The sequence below is a fragment of the Rhyacophila brunnea genome, unplaced genomic scaffold (assembly GCF_057557595.1).
Source record: "Rhyacophila brunnea isolate RB1 unplaced genomic scaffold, BYU_Rbru_1.0 scaffold_15, whole genome shotgun sequence".
NCBI lineage: Eukaryota > Metazoa > Arthropoda > Insecta > Trichoptera > Rhyacophilidae > Rhyacophila > Rhyacophila brunnea.
In genome coordinates this window covers 6,972,005-6,986,594 of record NW_028232806.1, presented here as the reverse complement: position 1 = coordinate 6,986,594, position 14,590 = coordinate 6,972,005, and the positions used below count along the sequence as shown (strand labels likewise).

The window sequence follows — 14,590 nt, the reverse complement described above, 5'->3', positions numbered from 1 at the left end:
ATGATACCTACCTACCTATATGTACAACTTGAGCATGTTGAATAAAAAATATGATCAAGCACATACCTACAATAATACCTATTACCTAGTTATTTTTATTTTTTAAATTATGGTTTTGGGGCGTTTTCGTCCCCCCAATAGGTAGGTACCTATTAGACAGGGCCCATTTATGTATCAATATGGCCCTGTACTTATCAAAGCACTGTAATTTTTTTAGTTATTATTTTAAATAAAAGTTGTACCTATTAGAAAATAAATTTTATTCAAAATTCAATTATCGTTCCTGGTAATTACATAATATTATAGCGCCCATACATAAGGAGTAAAATACAAATAAAAAAACTTAGACGGCCGTAAATGATATTGTTTGACCTTTTGACATTTCGATGACTACAAAAATACTTCTATTCGACGCTGGTTGCGCTGTTATCGACGAAAAGATAAACTGAATTTTGCTGAAATCTCGAGTCTGACGTAAAACTTTACCTCATTTTGAAAGAAAACAATCATTCATATGTACAATGTTTGCCATGAATTCTTTAAACACCCAAAACCAGGTAAGTTTTTAAATGAAAATGATATTAATGTACTGCTATTAATCAAAATATAAGATGTTTCGTGACATTTCGTAGTGAGGCAATGTCCGACCATGTATTTAACCTTCATGGCCCTGTCATCGTTGTATTTTTGTTATTTTTTTAGCTTCTCTGTAGTTTGTCGCAGTTATCATCGAGGCACACGAGCAGTTTGTTCAAATCGAAGAGAAATAACAGCCTTAAACAAGATAAAAAGGCGGAAACTGCCAGTTCACTGAGCTTGGGCACGAAGGACTTCCAGACAATATGCGAAGCAAGTTTGAACGAAGCGATCAAAAACTGCGACAAAATCACGTTGGCCGACTTCCAAAAGGTGGATTTGCGAAAGAGTAACAGCAAATCAAAGAAAACTGTTCGGAACGTACACAACAATGTATCGAAGTATGAAAAAGATGTCGCTCACAAAACCAACCCTTGGAATGTGTCGTACGTATCTGGGAATTCGTTCGCCGATAACAAAAACTACGAAAGCAAAGTTGAAAGAATTCTAAATGACGCCGAAACCTGCCCCACTCTGTTTATCGATACTTCTTTGGGATACAAGAGGGCCCAAATTTTGTATTCGGACAATTTTGGCCGTCATCTATTGAGGAACTTGTATAATAATAATTTTAAATATGATGTACAAGTTCGCGGTTTTAAAACTGACAGATCTGTCATTGCCGAATTGCAAAGAAACCCGACTTCGGTCAGCAGATTCAAGAAAGCGATGGGTAAGTTATGATTCATCTACCATACAATTTGTTCGGGTGCTTCTTACTGGTTCTCCATCGTCTTTATCTGTCAGTCGCCATTTTGGAATTCAGCTATCTTTTTGTTATCGAATTATAGTACGCGGTCCAAGACATTATAGTATTTCGGCAAAAATTATAGGACGTGTTGAAAATGTAAGTTTTTTGTTTGTCACATAAACATAACGGAGAATTCGAGAAATTCCGATGCCCTACTTTATTATTAAAACACCTCACACGACCGAAAAATGCTAACACCGGCCGCCATCATTAACTGTCACGTTAGTTTTTTAGAGTATACAACGCAAGACTACGTCCATAGACTAATATCGCACACTGAGATCGTATATTATTTATATTGTATAGATTATACTTACTATGTCCCTCGCTTCACGTTATTACGATTTGCTGTGATTGAAGTACGAACATTTTACGGAACTTTAAACATCGACAATATAGACAACTTTTAAACGCAATGAAATAAGCAATGAGGAATATTCGCACAACCAGCGAATTCCGGTAATTCCATTTTTCAAAATTGTGGTATTTTTGACATACTATACTTTTTTAATAGTACGCGGACGAAAATGTTACTTTTTTAATAGTACGTGAACCAAAATGTACTATACTTATAGTTTGGTTGGCAACACTGCGCTCACTGACAGATGACAGCGAGCGGTGGCGGAGAATCAGTAAAAAGACCCTTTGTTCGAATTCAATTTAAATTTTGAAAGAATTAATACAGTTATTATATTATCATATTATGATTGGGGTTTTATTTTCGCTTTACCTACCGCTCCCGCCAATATGACATCTAGTAAGTATATAAGCGCTATGAACTCTATACACTACAGTGGCGTCTTCAGGCGCATGCAACTTAAACGATTAGTTTTGCTGTCCGATCAGTCTCTGTTTCAGTTGTGCGGTCAGTTAAACTGATGTGTAAATGCAAAACTGAAGCGGCCGACTAAAACCGAAATGGAGACGAGACAGGACGATTTTCCATTATTTATCGTAGCCGTTTTTAGTATTGCCAGTTAAATTGACATGTAAATTACTGTTGCCGTATTTTTCATACTACTTTTCCAATTTCGACTGAAATATTATTTTTTCAAATATAGGTACTGCATTGTACCAACCAATATGTTAGAAAGTTAGGTTCTTGTCGGTTAGGTTAGGTTTTCATTCTTGAATTCATGAATTTTGCCAAAATCGGCTATGAAAATTAGCACGGTTCCCGCCTGGCTTTCTGTATACCGACTTGTACTGAAAGTTATTATGAAAATTATATTCATTTTTAGTGGATAAAATCAATGACATATTAAATGGACGACTCACTTCATACCCGGCGCGCACGAGAAATTGTGCATGAAAGTCATTCACAGATGTATAGGTAGATATCATTTGACCATTGACGTATCCGTTTCCATTATGCGATACAAGCTTCGAGAATTTATAGTAATATAACCTTTATTGTAATGGCGTATTAGTGTCATGACTCATTGCGTTAGAAACAGATTCTCGGTTACTTACGACTTCTCGGAGATTAGACGCAAGTGAGCCCAGCGATCACAGGCGACTGACTGTCCAATGGTTCCTGTCATTCAATTGCATTGAATAAACATTCATCAATATCTTAAAATGGCATTTTATAAATAATAAATAATACTAACACATGCAAAGTGATATCCCATCTTTCTTGGAGTGTTTAGTAGATTTTTTTACAATTTTTAACTAGGCACATTGGCATTTTGTAACACAATAATAACGGTGGAGTCGAAACCTGACAGTCAGAAATTTTGTATGGGCAGACCCAGCGGTGTCGCCAGACCGCTTGCAAGCAGAATGTTCATTTGAGCGTAGGATACCGATATTAAAATATGAATTTCGCCATCCGGCAGACCCGACACAAAGTGAGTGTCATTTTATTTTCTAGATGCTTCGTCCATATTAATGTCATTGGATAAAATATGTAAATATACATTGCCGTTAAACGCCACCGTCTAAACTGATCATCGAAATACACCGCCGTTAAAAAACTGAATGGAATGAACGGACAACAGAATTGACACCTAAAAAGACCTTTAGAAATGTATGAACAGATGGTTGAACATACATTTGAGATATGAATCCACAAAAATATGTTTCCAAAAATGCCAGGCTTTTTAGAGTTTTGTTTTAAGTATTTACTCACATATTTTTCACATTTTATTAATTCTTTTATAATATGACAAACTTAGTGGACGTCCATCACTGCATTGTTTTTATACGATATGCGTGGAAATGTTTTTTGAAAGTTTTGTTAAAAAAGAATGAGGATAAACACCCGTGATGGAGATCATTGTGTCTGCATTCTGTGATCAGCGGGTCTATTCTATACAAAAGGCGACTATCGACCGCTAACGTGATAATGTGTTAGTGCCTATTTATTACATACATTTTGTATTGAAATATTATAATTGTAACAATCAGTTAGCCGTTTAATCAGTCGAAACTGTCTTTCTATCACTCATGCTCTAAATTTTAGCACAGCCAAGGGGCATGCCGTTACAATATAGCATTTATTGCAACAATTAATACCAACTAATTGTAATTGGTACAATACGTGCTAATAATTCGAAACAAACATACCCTAGTTAGCAGTTTTAGCGGACGAAAGCAGCCTTTTGTATAGAATAGACCCACAGGAATGCCCATTGAATCAATTGCAGGATGGATTTTAGTCGATCGCACCAGCCTACAGGAATATGATTTCATTGAGATTTTTAAATTAAAGCATTAACCATTTCCTGTCTTCTGTCTTATACGATATGTTATATGGTTAAACTGAAATTAATAGTGGTGAAGTGTCTGTGTTATGAGTAATTGGAAATGAAGTAACTAACTGTATATAATATGTTTATGTAGGTATCGGATCTAGTAAATCGGGAGGTTTTCCCTCTGAGGCTCTGGACAGGCCAGCTGCCGTGGAAAGACTGATGCTCAGCGAAGACGGATCCTCTCTCAAACCTGAAGACAGGGACCGCGTCAAGATTGCATTCGCTGAGGGGTACATGGCTGGTAAGAATTCTCTTCATTCATATTTATTCACGTCATAACAATGAAAAAGCCATATAACGAGCGGCTGTATAGAGAAGTATATGTGTACACAGAACGTATAGAATTAGTATTAGTAACAACATCCATGTTGTTTCACAGTTGAATACAGTTATTGCTGTCCTGTTTGGCATCACCAATGGCAGGTTAGTTGTACTAGGAGAACAAAACTTGATGCTCCTGACTTGTTATATATGTATTTATCGGGACACATATGTAGATCAACACTAGTAACAATGGCAGTGTTTTAATTTGTATCACACATGAGATGAAAAAAATATATAGGCAAATAAAAATCACTTTTCTTTCATATGCATATCTTTGCCCCTGATTGTACCGACACATTTTAGTTCTGCCGAGGCTATTCAGAACTTAGAAGTCTTTTAGGACGTCGGGATTTGACGAATATTTTGTAATGCGTATACTAAAGTATAAGTTTATCATAGGTACGAGTCCTGAAAACCAGAAGGGAGCAAAGAGAACAAAATACCTGAAGATGGTGCAGCAACTTTTGACTATCGTGATCTTCCTTGCCATATTCATCAGCCTAATGAGCTCTGCCAGTGGATCAGTATTCAGGTAATGATTTTTTTACACCATTTGACATATCTTAATCAACAACAGTTGGAGAAACTAGCGACGTATGACCATTTCTGATGGTGGCGACTTGAAAACTGACATTGTATGGATGTTTTTATTTTGTGCAGGATTCAATTGGGAAACCAGGTGGAAGTGGACCCTGAAGAGATATCGGTGACATTCGATGACGTCAAAGGCGCTGATGAAGCCAAGCAAGAGCTCAAAGATGTTGTAAGTTTATTTTGCTTTTTTTTAATATTTATGGCCTATAGCCTACGCTGGTCGTACGTTTTTTCACAATTTCATTCACAACCGACTTTGAAACCAATAGCTTAAATTAAAAGATACCAGAATAGTGTCTGAAGATACCGAAAGGTGAAACCCGTGTCACTAAAAACGAATCAAATGAAATAGTATAAAATTTAGATCAAGTAGAGTACATATTAATTAATGACATTATTAATGGACAACGCACTCAATACAGTAGCTAGCAAGTAAATTCACGCATAGCCACATTCGCAGATGTATAGGTAGACATCACGCAATTCCATTATGCGATAACACGCATCGGGAATTCATAGCAATATCACCTTTATTGTAATGGCGTTAGAACAGTGTTTCTAGTGTCAATGTTCATTTGAGCGAACCCGTTCGAACCGAACCATTCGGCAGACCCGACAAAAAGTATCGGGAATTTATAGCAATATCACCTTTATTGTAATGGCGTTAGAACAGATTATGCCATTCGGCAGACCCGACAAAAAGGTGAGTGTCATTTTTTGTTCCAGATGCTTCGTCCATATTAATGTCATTGATATTAACACACTTATAATAAATTTTATATAAAATATATGAGTTTTAAATCAATATTTTGTCTTACAGGTGGAATTCCTGAAGTCTCCAGAGCGGTTCTCATCTCTAGGAGGCAAACTTCCGAAAGGAGTGCTGCTGGTGGGACCACCGGGCACAGGCAAGACGCTTCTTGCCCGCGCCGTGGCTGGAGAAGCTGGAGTACCGTTCTTCCACGCTGCTGGGCCAGAGTTTGATGAGGTCCTCGTCGGGCAGGGGGCCAGAAGAGTTAGAGATCTTTTCAGTAAGTGATACAATACTGTTTATTCATTGAAGCGGAGTTTCTTTCTACTAAAAACTAAAGAATGGTCTATATACCTGGATTTTTTAAAATAGAGGTATATATTTATACCACAGTTTTTTAGGGTGATTGGTATGTAATTAGCGTTTAGTTTAGAGTGCGCACCGTTTGCATATAAGAATTTGCGCATATGACGGATCAATGGAAACTTCAGTGAAACTAAATATGAATCTTTTGTAACAATTTTTGGTTCTTGTCTATTTAGTGGAAGCCAGTGGCAAACAAATTTAAAAAATAGCCGATATACTGGATACCGAACCAAGTAATTCACTTGTTTTTTTTAAAAATCTGTTTAGAAGCGGCAAAAGAGAGAGCACCTTGTGTAGTCTTTATCGATGAAATTGACTCGGTCGGAGCCAAAAGGACCAACAGTGTACTGCATCCCTATGCTAATCAGGTAAGATAACTTCTTCGATAACACTATAAATTAAATTTGACTGTCGGTCACTATGAAAGTTTCTAAATAAGTCGGCTTAATCACTAGTCAGCGGACAGCAGTAGAAACTGATGACTAACGTATAACAGGTTTCTGCACAAGTGGCGATGCTCGGCGAAACTGAAAAATTGAAACAGAACTGACAGCTGTTGAATAATTACAATCCGTAAACTGAAATATAGTTTCGGACTAAGGAATATCGTATTAAGTACCGATTAAGGCATATTTATATTATAGTAAGGGATATTTGGCGTAAAATTATAGCATTTTACATGTTTGCATAATCAAAATTTAAATATTGTACAGTTTGCAATACTGACACACTATCATCCTCTTTAAAAGTTTTGCTGCCAAATTGAGGCAGGAGAAAGGCATCGATGCAAGAGACATTCAACTGATAGCTAACTTATATTGGAATCAAACAGCGAATATTAAGATTGAAAACGAAGTCAGTAGAGAGGTAAAAATTGGTCGCGGTGTAAGACAAGGGTGTATATTGTCACCTTTGTTATTTAACATGTACTCGGAAGCTATTTTCAAGAAAGCCTTACAAGGTGAATCGGTGGGTATTATGGTTAATGGCAAACATATTAACAATATACAATATGCCGATGATACTGTGCTGATTGCTGATAGTTTAGAGAGTTTACATCAACTGGTAGAAAAGGTTAATGAGGTCAGTAATTCTTATGGTTTAAAAATGAACCTCAAGAAAACAAAACTATTACTAGTATCAAAAACAGCGACACCAGACACCAACACAAATTTTGTCATTAACAGCGAACCAATCGAACGTGTGACCCATTATAAATATTTAGGTACATGGGTCAATGAGAAATGGGACCAGTCTCAGGAAATAAAAACTAGAATTGAGATCGCAAGGAGCGCCTTTCTCAAAATGAAACGCCTCCTTAGCAATCGAGATCTTAACCTAGGTCTGAGACTGCGTATGGTACGTTGTTATGTGCTCTCAATTCTTTTCTATGGTATCGAAGTATGGACACTAAACCAAGAGATGTCACGGGGACTTGAAGCTTTCGAGATGTGGCTGTATAGACGCATCCTCAAAATTCCTTGGACTGACCGGGTGACAAATGTTGAAGTTCTCAATCGAATGGGCCGGAGGACCGAGAAGTTCTACGTAGTTTCAAAACCAGGAAACTACAATACCTCGGCCACATTATGAGAGGACAAAAATACAGCATTCCCCAACTTGTCATTCAAGGAAAGATCAATGGGAAGCGTAGCAGAGGACGGCGCCGCATTTCGTGGCTTTAGAACCTCCGTGATTGGTACGAGTGCAGCTCCACCGAACTGTTCCGGGTAGCAGACGACAAAGATAAGATCGCCTTGATGGTAGCCGACCTCCGCTAGGGGATGGCACAATAAGAAGAAGAAGCCAAATTGAGTTCAACCGTTCTTGAAGATAGTAATTAAATGAAACTATGCACACACAGCTTGTTTCTTACCTAACTATTTTTCGCCTTACCATTATATCTTGGCTACAGATGTCATAACCGTAATCTAGGAAACTATGGATCTCCTCACACTTTCAGGTATAAATCTACGCCCCGACCCTCGCTATAATCCGTAACACTGCATACAGCGCTATAACATATGAGGGGTCTATAAACAAAAATGGCAGTTTCCATTTTCATAAGAAATTGGCAAGTCATCAAATATATTTCTTTCTGTATATTTAATTTCTGAAGAGTTCTTAAATGTTGTTTGTATACTAATGACATATAACATTTTATAATACTTCTAGAGCCCTCATAATATTTATTGGTTTGTTTTTCAGACAATCAACCAACTGTTATCAGAGATGGACGGCTTCCACCAAAACGAAGGTGTGATTGTATTGGGTGCCACCAACCGAAGGGATGATCTCGATCAAGCACTCCTCAGGCCTGGAAGATTTGATGTTGAGGTAGTATATCATTTTATTCTATCTTATTTCTCCTGGTTTAATCATGTGCCATGTTATTGCCACGTCAACTGTGCTACATGTAAATCACTATTACAGGTTACAGTTCCAATCCCAGACTACTCTGGGCGCAAGGACATCCTCCAGCTGTACCTGGGGCGAGTCCTGGCCAATACGGATGTGGACGCGGAGCTGCTTGCCAGGGGGACCACAGGATTTACCGGAGCCGACCTGGAAAACATGGTCAACCAGGCTGCTCTCAAGTGAATAATATACCTATAAATTTATTATTATAAGTAATTAAATTTTTTATCACTGCAAACTTCTTCAAGTTGATGTTCGGATTCTTCTAGAAAATCCATAAGTGATAAAAAAGAATCTTATTTTTTTGCACAGTTGAGATCTAAAATAGGATCTTCCAGTAAGTGTATTGTATCTCTCGAATTAAAAATGTTTACGTTGGGGGGTCGGACAAAGGAAAACCGTCGAGAGATTGCCGATTATGGAATCGTCGGCATACGCCTCCAGCACCATATTTCAAAAGCGTCTAGCCTCTGCCTTTACCGTCCAAATCTCAGAAATATACAATTGAAATGAAAGGAAATCTTCCTTGACGCATTTTAGTAGTTTTGTTTTTGCTCTTCCAAATTGGTAGCAGCTTCGACATAGCATTTTTTGCCATCACTATTCTCCTTTTGATATATCAGTCTTGCATCCACCATTGTCAGAGATACTCAACCTGAGATATAATGTAGTAGAGTCTGTATTCTATAAGCTGGCGTTCACGTCGTTCGCGGACTGAAAGCATTGTGCCATCGCGTTCGACTGTTACAAGTTTCCAATGGGAGGGAACGAGAATGCTGAAGTGGGGGGAAACCGCACACCAGCTTATAGAAGACAGACTAGATAATTATTTATATTCATTGTTTTCTATGTTTTTGCAGAGCTGCAATAGATGGTGCTAAAACTGTGACAATGAAATATTTGGAAGGCGCACGAGACAAAGTACTGATGGGACCAGAAAGGAGATCCAGGTAAGACCCCATCGCCAACAAATCATATTATTTCACGATGTGCCTATACCTATTTCAAATAAGATTTTCTCCTATCAAACTACCCAATTAGAAATGGCATTATTCTACTTTCAAAATGAATAATAATTGTCACGTCCACAATAGAGTTGTGCATCGAATATGTACTTGTAAAACAGTCTTCTACGGGTTTGAATTCTGTGGCTAGATCGAATTTATAAATAGGTGTGATTGAATCCATAGCATGGTACCCAATGTCCGTAACATAATATTTTCATCAATCAGTTTAGTATTCTGTACTGTGTATTAATATTTTTTTTGTTTTGAAAGATTACCAGATGAAGAGGCAAATTTGATTACGGCTTATCACGAGGGTGGACACGCGGTCGTTGCTTATTACACAAAAGTGAGTATAGTTATTCAATTTCTTTTCCCTTTATAAATGATCAAAACCCACACAAAGTGGATCTATTTTAATAAATAAAATGTTTTTGGATTGATAAGATACTCAAGTTTGGTGGAAATATTTAAAACAGTGGTGGAGAGGCCTTCATCCAGCAGTTGTAGCTAACTGGTGCTGTGTCTGTGAATCAAATCTCAACTGGGATAATTCACATATTTTCTTTTCTGTTAATCTCGGGGCAGTTTCTAATATTTTCTGTGCTCTTTCTTTTCATCTTTAAATAGGACTTGAGTGAAGGATTAACAACTGATCCTGCTGAAAAACATCCTCGTGATTTATGGCTTTATCACTGACTTGTATTTTTTTCCAGGAATCACATCCACTGCATAAAGTTACGATAATTCCTAGAGGGCCATCCCTTGGTCATACAGCATATATACCTTCCAAAGAAAGGTACGTGAAACGAAAGTCCGATTACTTAAATGATATACTTACATACATAGCTGGCAACAATGGGTTTTTTTGTTACATTACAACAATATATTGTATTCGTTTTTAGATATCACGTGACGAAACAACAGCTGCAGGCAATGATGGACACTATGATGGGTGGAAGGGCGGCCGAGGAATTGATCTTCGGCCCTGACAAAATCACCTCAGGTGAATTACAATGACGAATCACTGATACATATTATTTTTATTAGTTTTATTACCCTACATTGACTATTTTGTTTTTTAGAACAATGCTCTTGGTAGGAATTTGATAGATAGGATAAAAACAAAGGGTTTGGACTCTGGATAGAAGGAGTATTATATGCATTTCGTTTTAGAGACGCATGTGGTTGTTTGGTATAGCAATACCATCATAAATCGTCAGGTGTTCGAATTTGGAACTAAGCTCAATACAGTATAAAAAGTATTGAATGTCAAATGGTAGCCTGTGGCGCCCTCCTCTAAAGCGTCAATTACATTGAGCTTCTTTACGAGCAGTTTGTTGGCGAATTTATAATCTGCCTGTAAAGTCGCCCAGTGTAATCATCGAACAAGCTAACAAGCAGGTTGTAAACACTCTACCGAGAAAAGTTGAAAGCCGGTCAACTTTACACGCTACACGCCGGCGTGTGGGCCTACTGCGTCTGCGCAGTAGAGCGCAGTAGCAAACTCCCGGTAAAAAAACCAACTACATTCTGTCAAAATAGTCGCTGGCTTGTGGCTTCTCAGCGAATGGAAAGTTTTGTGTGTAATCATCAAATCGCAGTAGCTGAATCGCCCGCTTTTAAATTCGCCAACAAACAGCTCGTAAAGAAGCTCAATGTAATTGACGCTTTATACTGGTGGATGTATAATAAGTTCATTATTTTCTTCTTCAATTGGCAGCGCCGAAAACAAAAAGGCAGCTCGCGTTCTGCTTTGAAGTCTGTTAGGTACTTGGTTAAGATAATCTATTTTGAAGTTTAGGTATAAATACTAATACCTAATATATATGTAATATAAGACCATGTCTGATCCTCATATGGACCTCCACAGAGTGGAGACTTGTATTAACAGATTTTTGTTTTTACGAGAGATGGACGTTAGCCACTTGCTCAACCTATTATGTAGGTCCATACTCGGACTTCAAACACAAATTTAAAAAAATATGTGTATGTATTTGCCAGACCCAGGATTCAAACCTGGGATCCACGATATTATTAGAAGACGCTTAAGCCTCTCGGCCATCGTTGGCGTCCAATAACTAATAATTTATTTAATTATACACTATATCCTATGAATATTTAAGTATTCGAGACTTATTTTTACAATATCTAATGATTTTTTACGGCTACGAAATTTGCATTCTCGTGAGCTGTTAGAATCATAGATAGTGAACAGTCATTCGGTATTTTTTATGTTGTTTTTCAAAGTGCGTTAGTTCCAGTGCAATAACACAATGGGTTGGAAGAATGATTATTTCTCATACTTCCTAAAATAATCTTTATATAACCTCTACTCTGTGGAAGACCATAATATGCTCTGAAGTCATTAACTAATTGGTCATTAACTTTTATTTATACAATTTACTAGTTAGTTAGAAAGTATGTTATCGTTACAGGAGCCTCGTCGGATCTGAAGCAAGCTACGTCGATAGCTTCGCACATGGTGCGCGACTGGGGCATGAGCGATAAGGTTGGTTTGCGGACGCTGGAATCACCACCTGGGGCTTTCACCACCGGCCAAGTTCTGGGACCTAACACTAATGAGACTGTAAGAACCTATTTCAATTGTTGTCATGTGCTGTCATATGTATCAGATTCACTGCATGATGGGTAGATAATAATATTTTGTTTATATTATTATAAATTTTGTCTCCACCGACAAATGTCTACCGCATTCATTATTTCAGTGTTAAGGTTATAATGCGGGTTTCGCGTACAAATGTGACAGGTAGTTTAATTGATTTGAGTAATTTCCCTACCTAGCTACATTAGCTCACCTATTCAAATGTAGTGTTGAAAAGGTGTATAGAATTGATTTGAATTTCTCTTTCAGGTGGATTTAGAAATAAAACGAATCCTCGGCGAAAGCTACGAGCGAGCTCGCAGCATTCTCAAAGCGCACGCCAAAGAACACAAAGCCCTGGCAGAGGCCCTTCTCAAGTACGAGACTCTGGACGCCCAGGACATTAAGGCCATCATGGGCGGAGAGAAGACTTCATTCGAGCAGCAGCAGGCGGGCAGCCAGCCGGCCCACCCCGTCAATCCTGTGACCATTATCCCAGGCCGGAGTAGTCCTCAGACCCCAGGACCCGGGACGCCGGTCGTTCCAGCGTAGCCCGATTAACTTAGGTCTTATTAGTGTGTAAATTAATTTGTTTCAATTGCTGTAGGGATACCGGTGAATTTGAAAAAAAAAAGGTGATGTTTGTAATTGTGACTATACAATATTCTGTTATGTCACCTCAATACGGTGATTCCCCTCGACCTTTTATGTTTCTTTTGTCGGGGGAATTCCTACCTGACTGACACATTATAATGTACCGACATAGGGATAAATTACAAATCAACCATGGAAAGAAGTAGCAGTGATATTCCAATAAACAACGTCTGGCGGATAACTATTTTTATTTTTAAAAGGACAGTGTAGCTTAAAACAATTATGAAGCCTATATATAATGTCGGCCTGGTGAAGGACAAGAGTCAACAGGCAGAACTTGAACATCCCAGGTATTGACACTTATTACCGATCCCACCCGGTAAGGTAGTATGGCCTGTTACCTGGAACTGCCTATTCGGAAGTTGGTTAGCTTGGTCCGTCTTAGCTGGTATTCGGTAACAAATTAATGTAGTATTATTATTATGGAGTGAGGACCTGATCGGCGGATCCCCTTTTAGAAGAGAAGAGGCGATATGATAACGAGTCACAGTCAAATCCTCGGTAAAATCATAAAAAAAAAAAATATTACGGAATTAAAGCCAACTTTTAGTTTTAAGACTACCAGAAGCTGGTTTCGGTCTAATCCCCGTAAAGGGGTCAACTTAGTGAATGTTACTAGACAAAGTCATGCCTTTAACCTAATTCGAATGTTGCCCTGTATTATTTCTGTGTATAATTCAATAAATAGAAGGATATTATATCTTTAAAATTATGATAGGTGTTCTGATTCACAAACATATATAGACTGTTAATAATGACAGGTGAAAAGAAATCATACGGAATCTATTCTCAAAAGTTGTATTATTCAAATTCCTACCTTAATTTCCTGCTCCCTCAGATTGTGCTGCCACTAAGCAACGCATATCATGCATACTTGCTAAGGACGTCATTTATTGTAAGGTTAGCGTCGGCGGCCATTACATTGACTCGCCACAGCGTTTTACCCTCTGCACCCCGCGCAGGCGTGCAGGTGATTATGTGTCGGCGGAAAGCTTTAGTAAATAATAAAATTACCGAAAAGGATTCAAGCTGTACGTTTATTTGCAATGTGAATTCTTGGAAACCCTGATACGGTTTGCGGGAACCTTGGTTAGGAATCGCAGCCTGAATGCTACAATTAGATAATTGAATTTAAACATTCCATTATCGATCGACAATGAATATATAAATAATTGACTGAAAAATTCTGAATTAATGTTAAGTCAGCGAGTGTAGTATTAAAAGTAGCAATGAGGTAGTGTTCTAACCTGTCTTGTAGTACTACACTCATGACTTAGTAATGCGAAAAGATAAGTCCTTATATAGATAAGAAAGTAGTAGGACGATGACATTTATTATTTGTGATGACAACGGGAAATCTATTAAAAACCCTAAAAAAATTTAAAGAATAGTGAAATTTACGGGAAACAAGTGTAATTTTATTTTGATTTACAGTAAAACCTCGTTAATAAGAACGGATACTTCGAAATTCGCCGTAATTCGAAATTTTCTCGAAAAAAAAGTCCCTTGAACATTGTTTTCATGTAAAACAATACCTTTAATTCGAATTTCGTAATTCGAAATTATTTCAGAGACCTGGCACATAAAAATATTCAATAAATCGTAAAAAAGTATACTATTTCATAAGCCAGTCATTGAAAATTGTGACAGACTTTTCTTAAAACATCATAAATTACTTATTTTAAGAAGTTAATAAAAATAATCCTGACATTTTATGACCCATTAACA

The 14,590-nt window shown here is 37.6% G+C and overlaps 1 protein-coding gene across 1 annotated transcript; it reads left to right on the top strand.

Moving 5' to 3' along the window:
* The first annotated feature begins 416 nt into the window (after window positions 1–416).
* Window positions 417–14,057, top strand: YME1L (ATP-dependent zinc metalloprotease YME1L). Its single transcript, XM_085943033.1, has 15 exons — window positions 417–557; window positions 703–1,309; window positions 4,235–4,387; window positions 4,870–5,002; window positions 5,131–5,233; window positions 5,885–6,095; window positions 6,449–6,549; window positions 8,390–8,518; window positions 8,615–8,778; window positions 9,460–9,549; window positions 9,877–9,952; window positions 10,320–10,402; window positions 10,509–10,609; window positions 12,042–12,193; window positions 12,479–14,057. The coding sequence occupies exons 1-15, from the start codon at window positions 522–524 to the stop codon at window positions 12,758–12,760; spliced, it is 2,421 nt and encodes an 806-aa protein (XP_085799159.1). The 5' UTR covers window positions 417–521; the 3' UTR covers window positions 12,761–14,057.
* The last annotated feature ends 533 nt before the right edge of the window (window positions 14,058–14,590 follow it).

What these genes read in the sequence shown, in the direction of transcription:
- YME1L (XM_085943033.1), top strand. Translation starts at nt 522, where the DNA reads ATGTTTGCCATGAATTCTTTAAACACCCAAAACCAG. An exon ending in AAGAGTTAGAGATCTTTTCA is followed by an intron (nt 6,096 to 6,448) that starts GTAAGTGATACA and finishes AAATCTGTTTAG; the next exon opens with AAGCGGCAAAAGAGAGAGCA. An exon ending in GACCTAACACTAATGAGACT is followed by an intron (nt 12,194 to 12,478) that starts GTAAGAACCTAT and finishes TTTCTCTTTCAG; the next exon opens with GTGGATTTAGAAATAAAACG.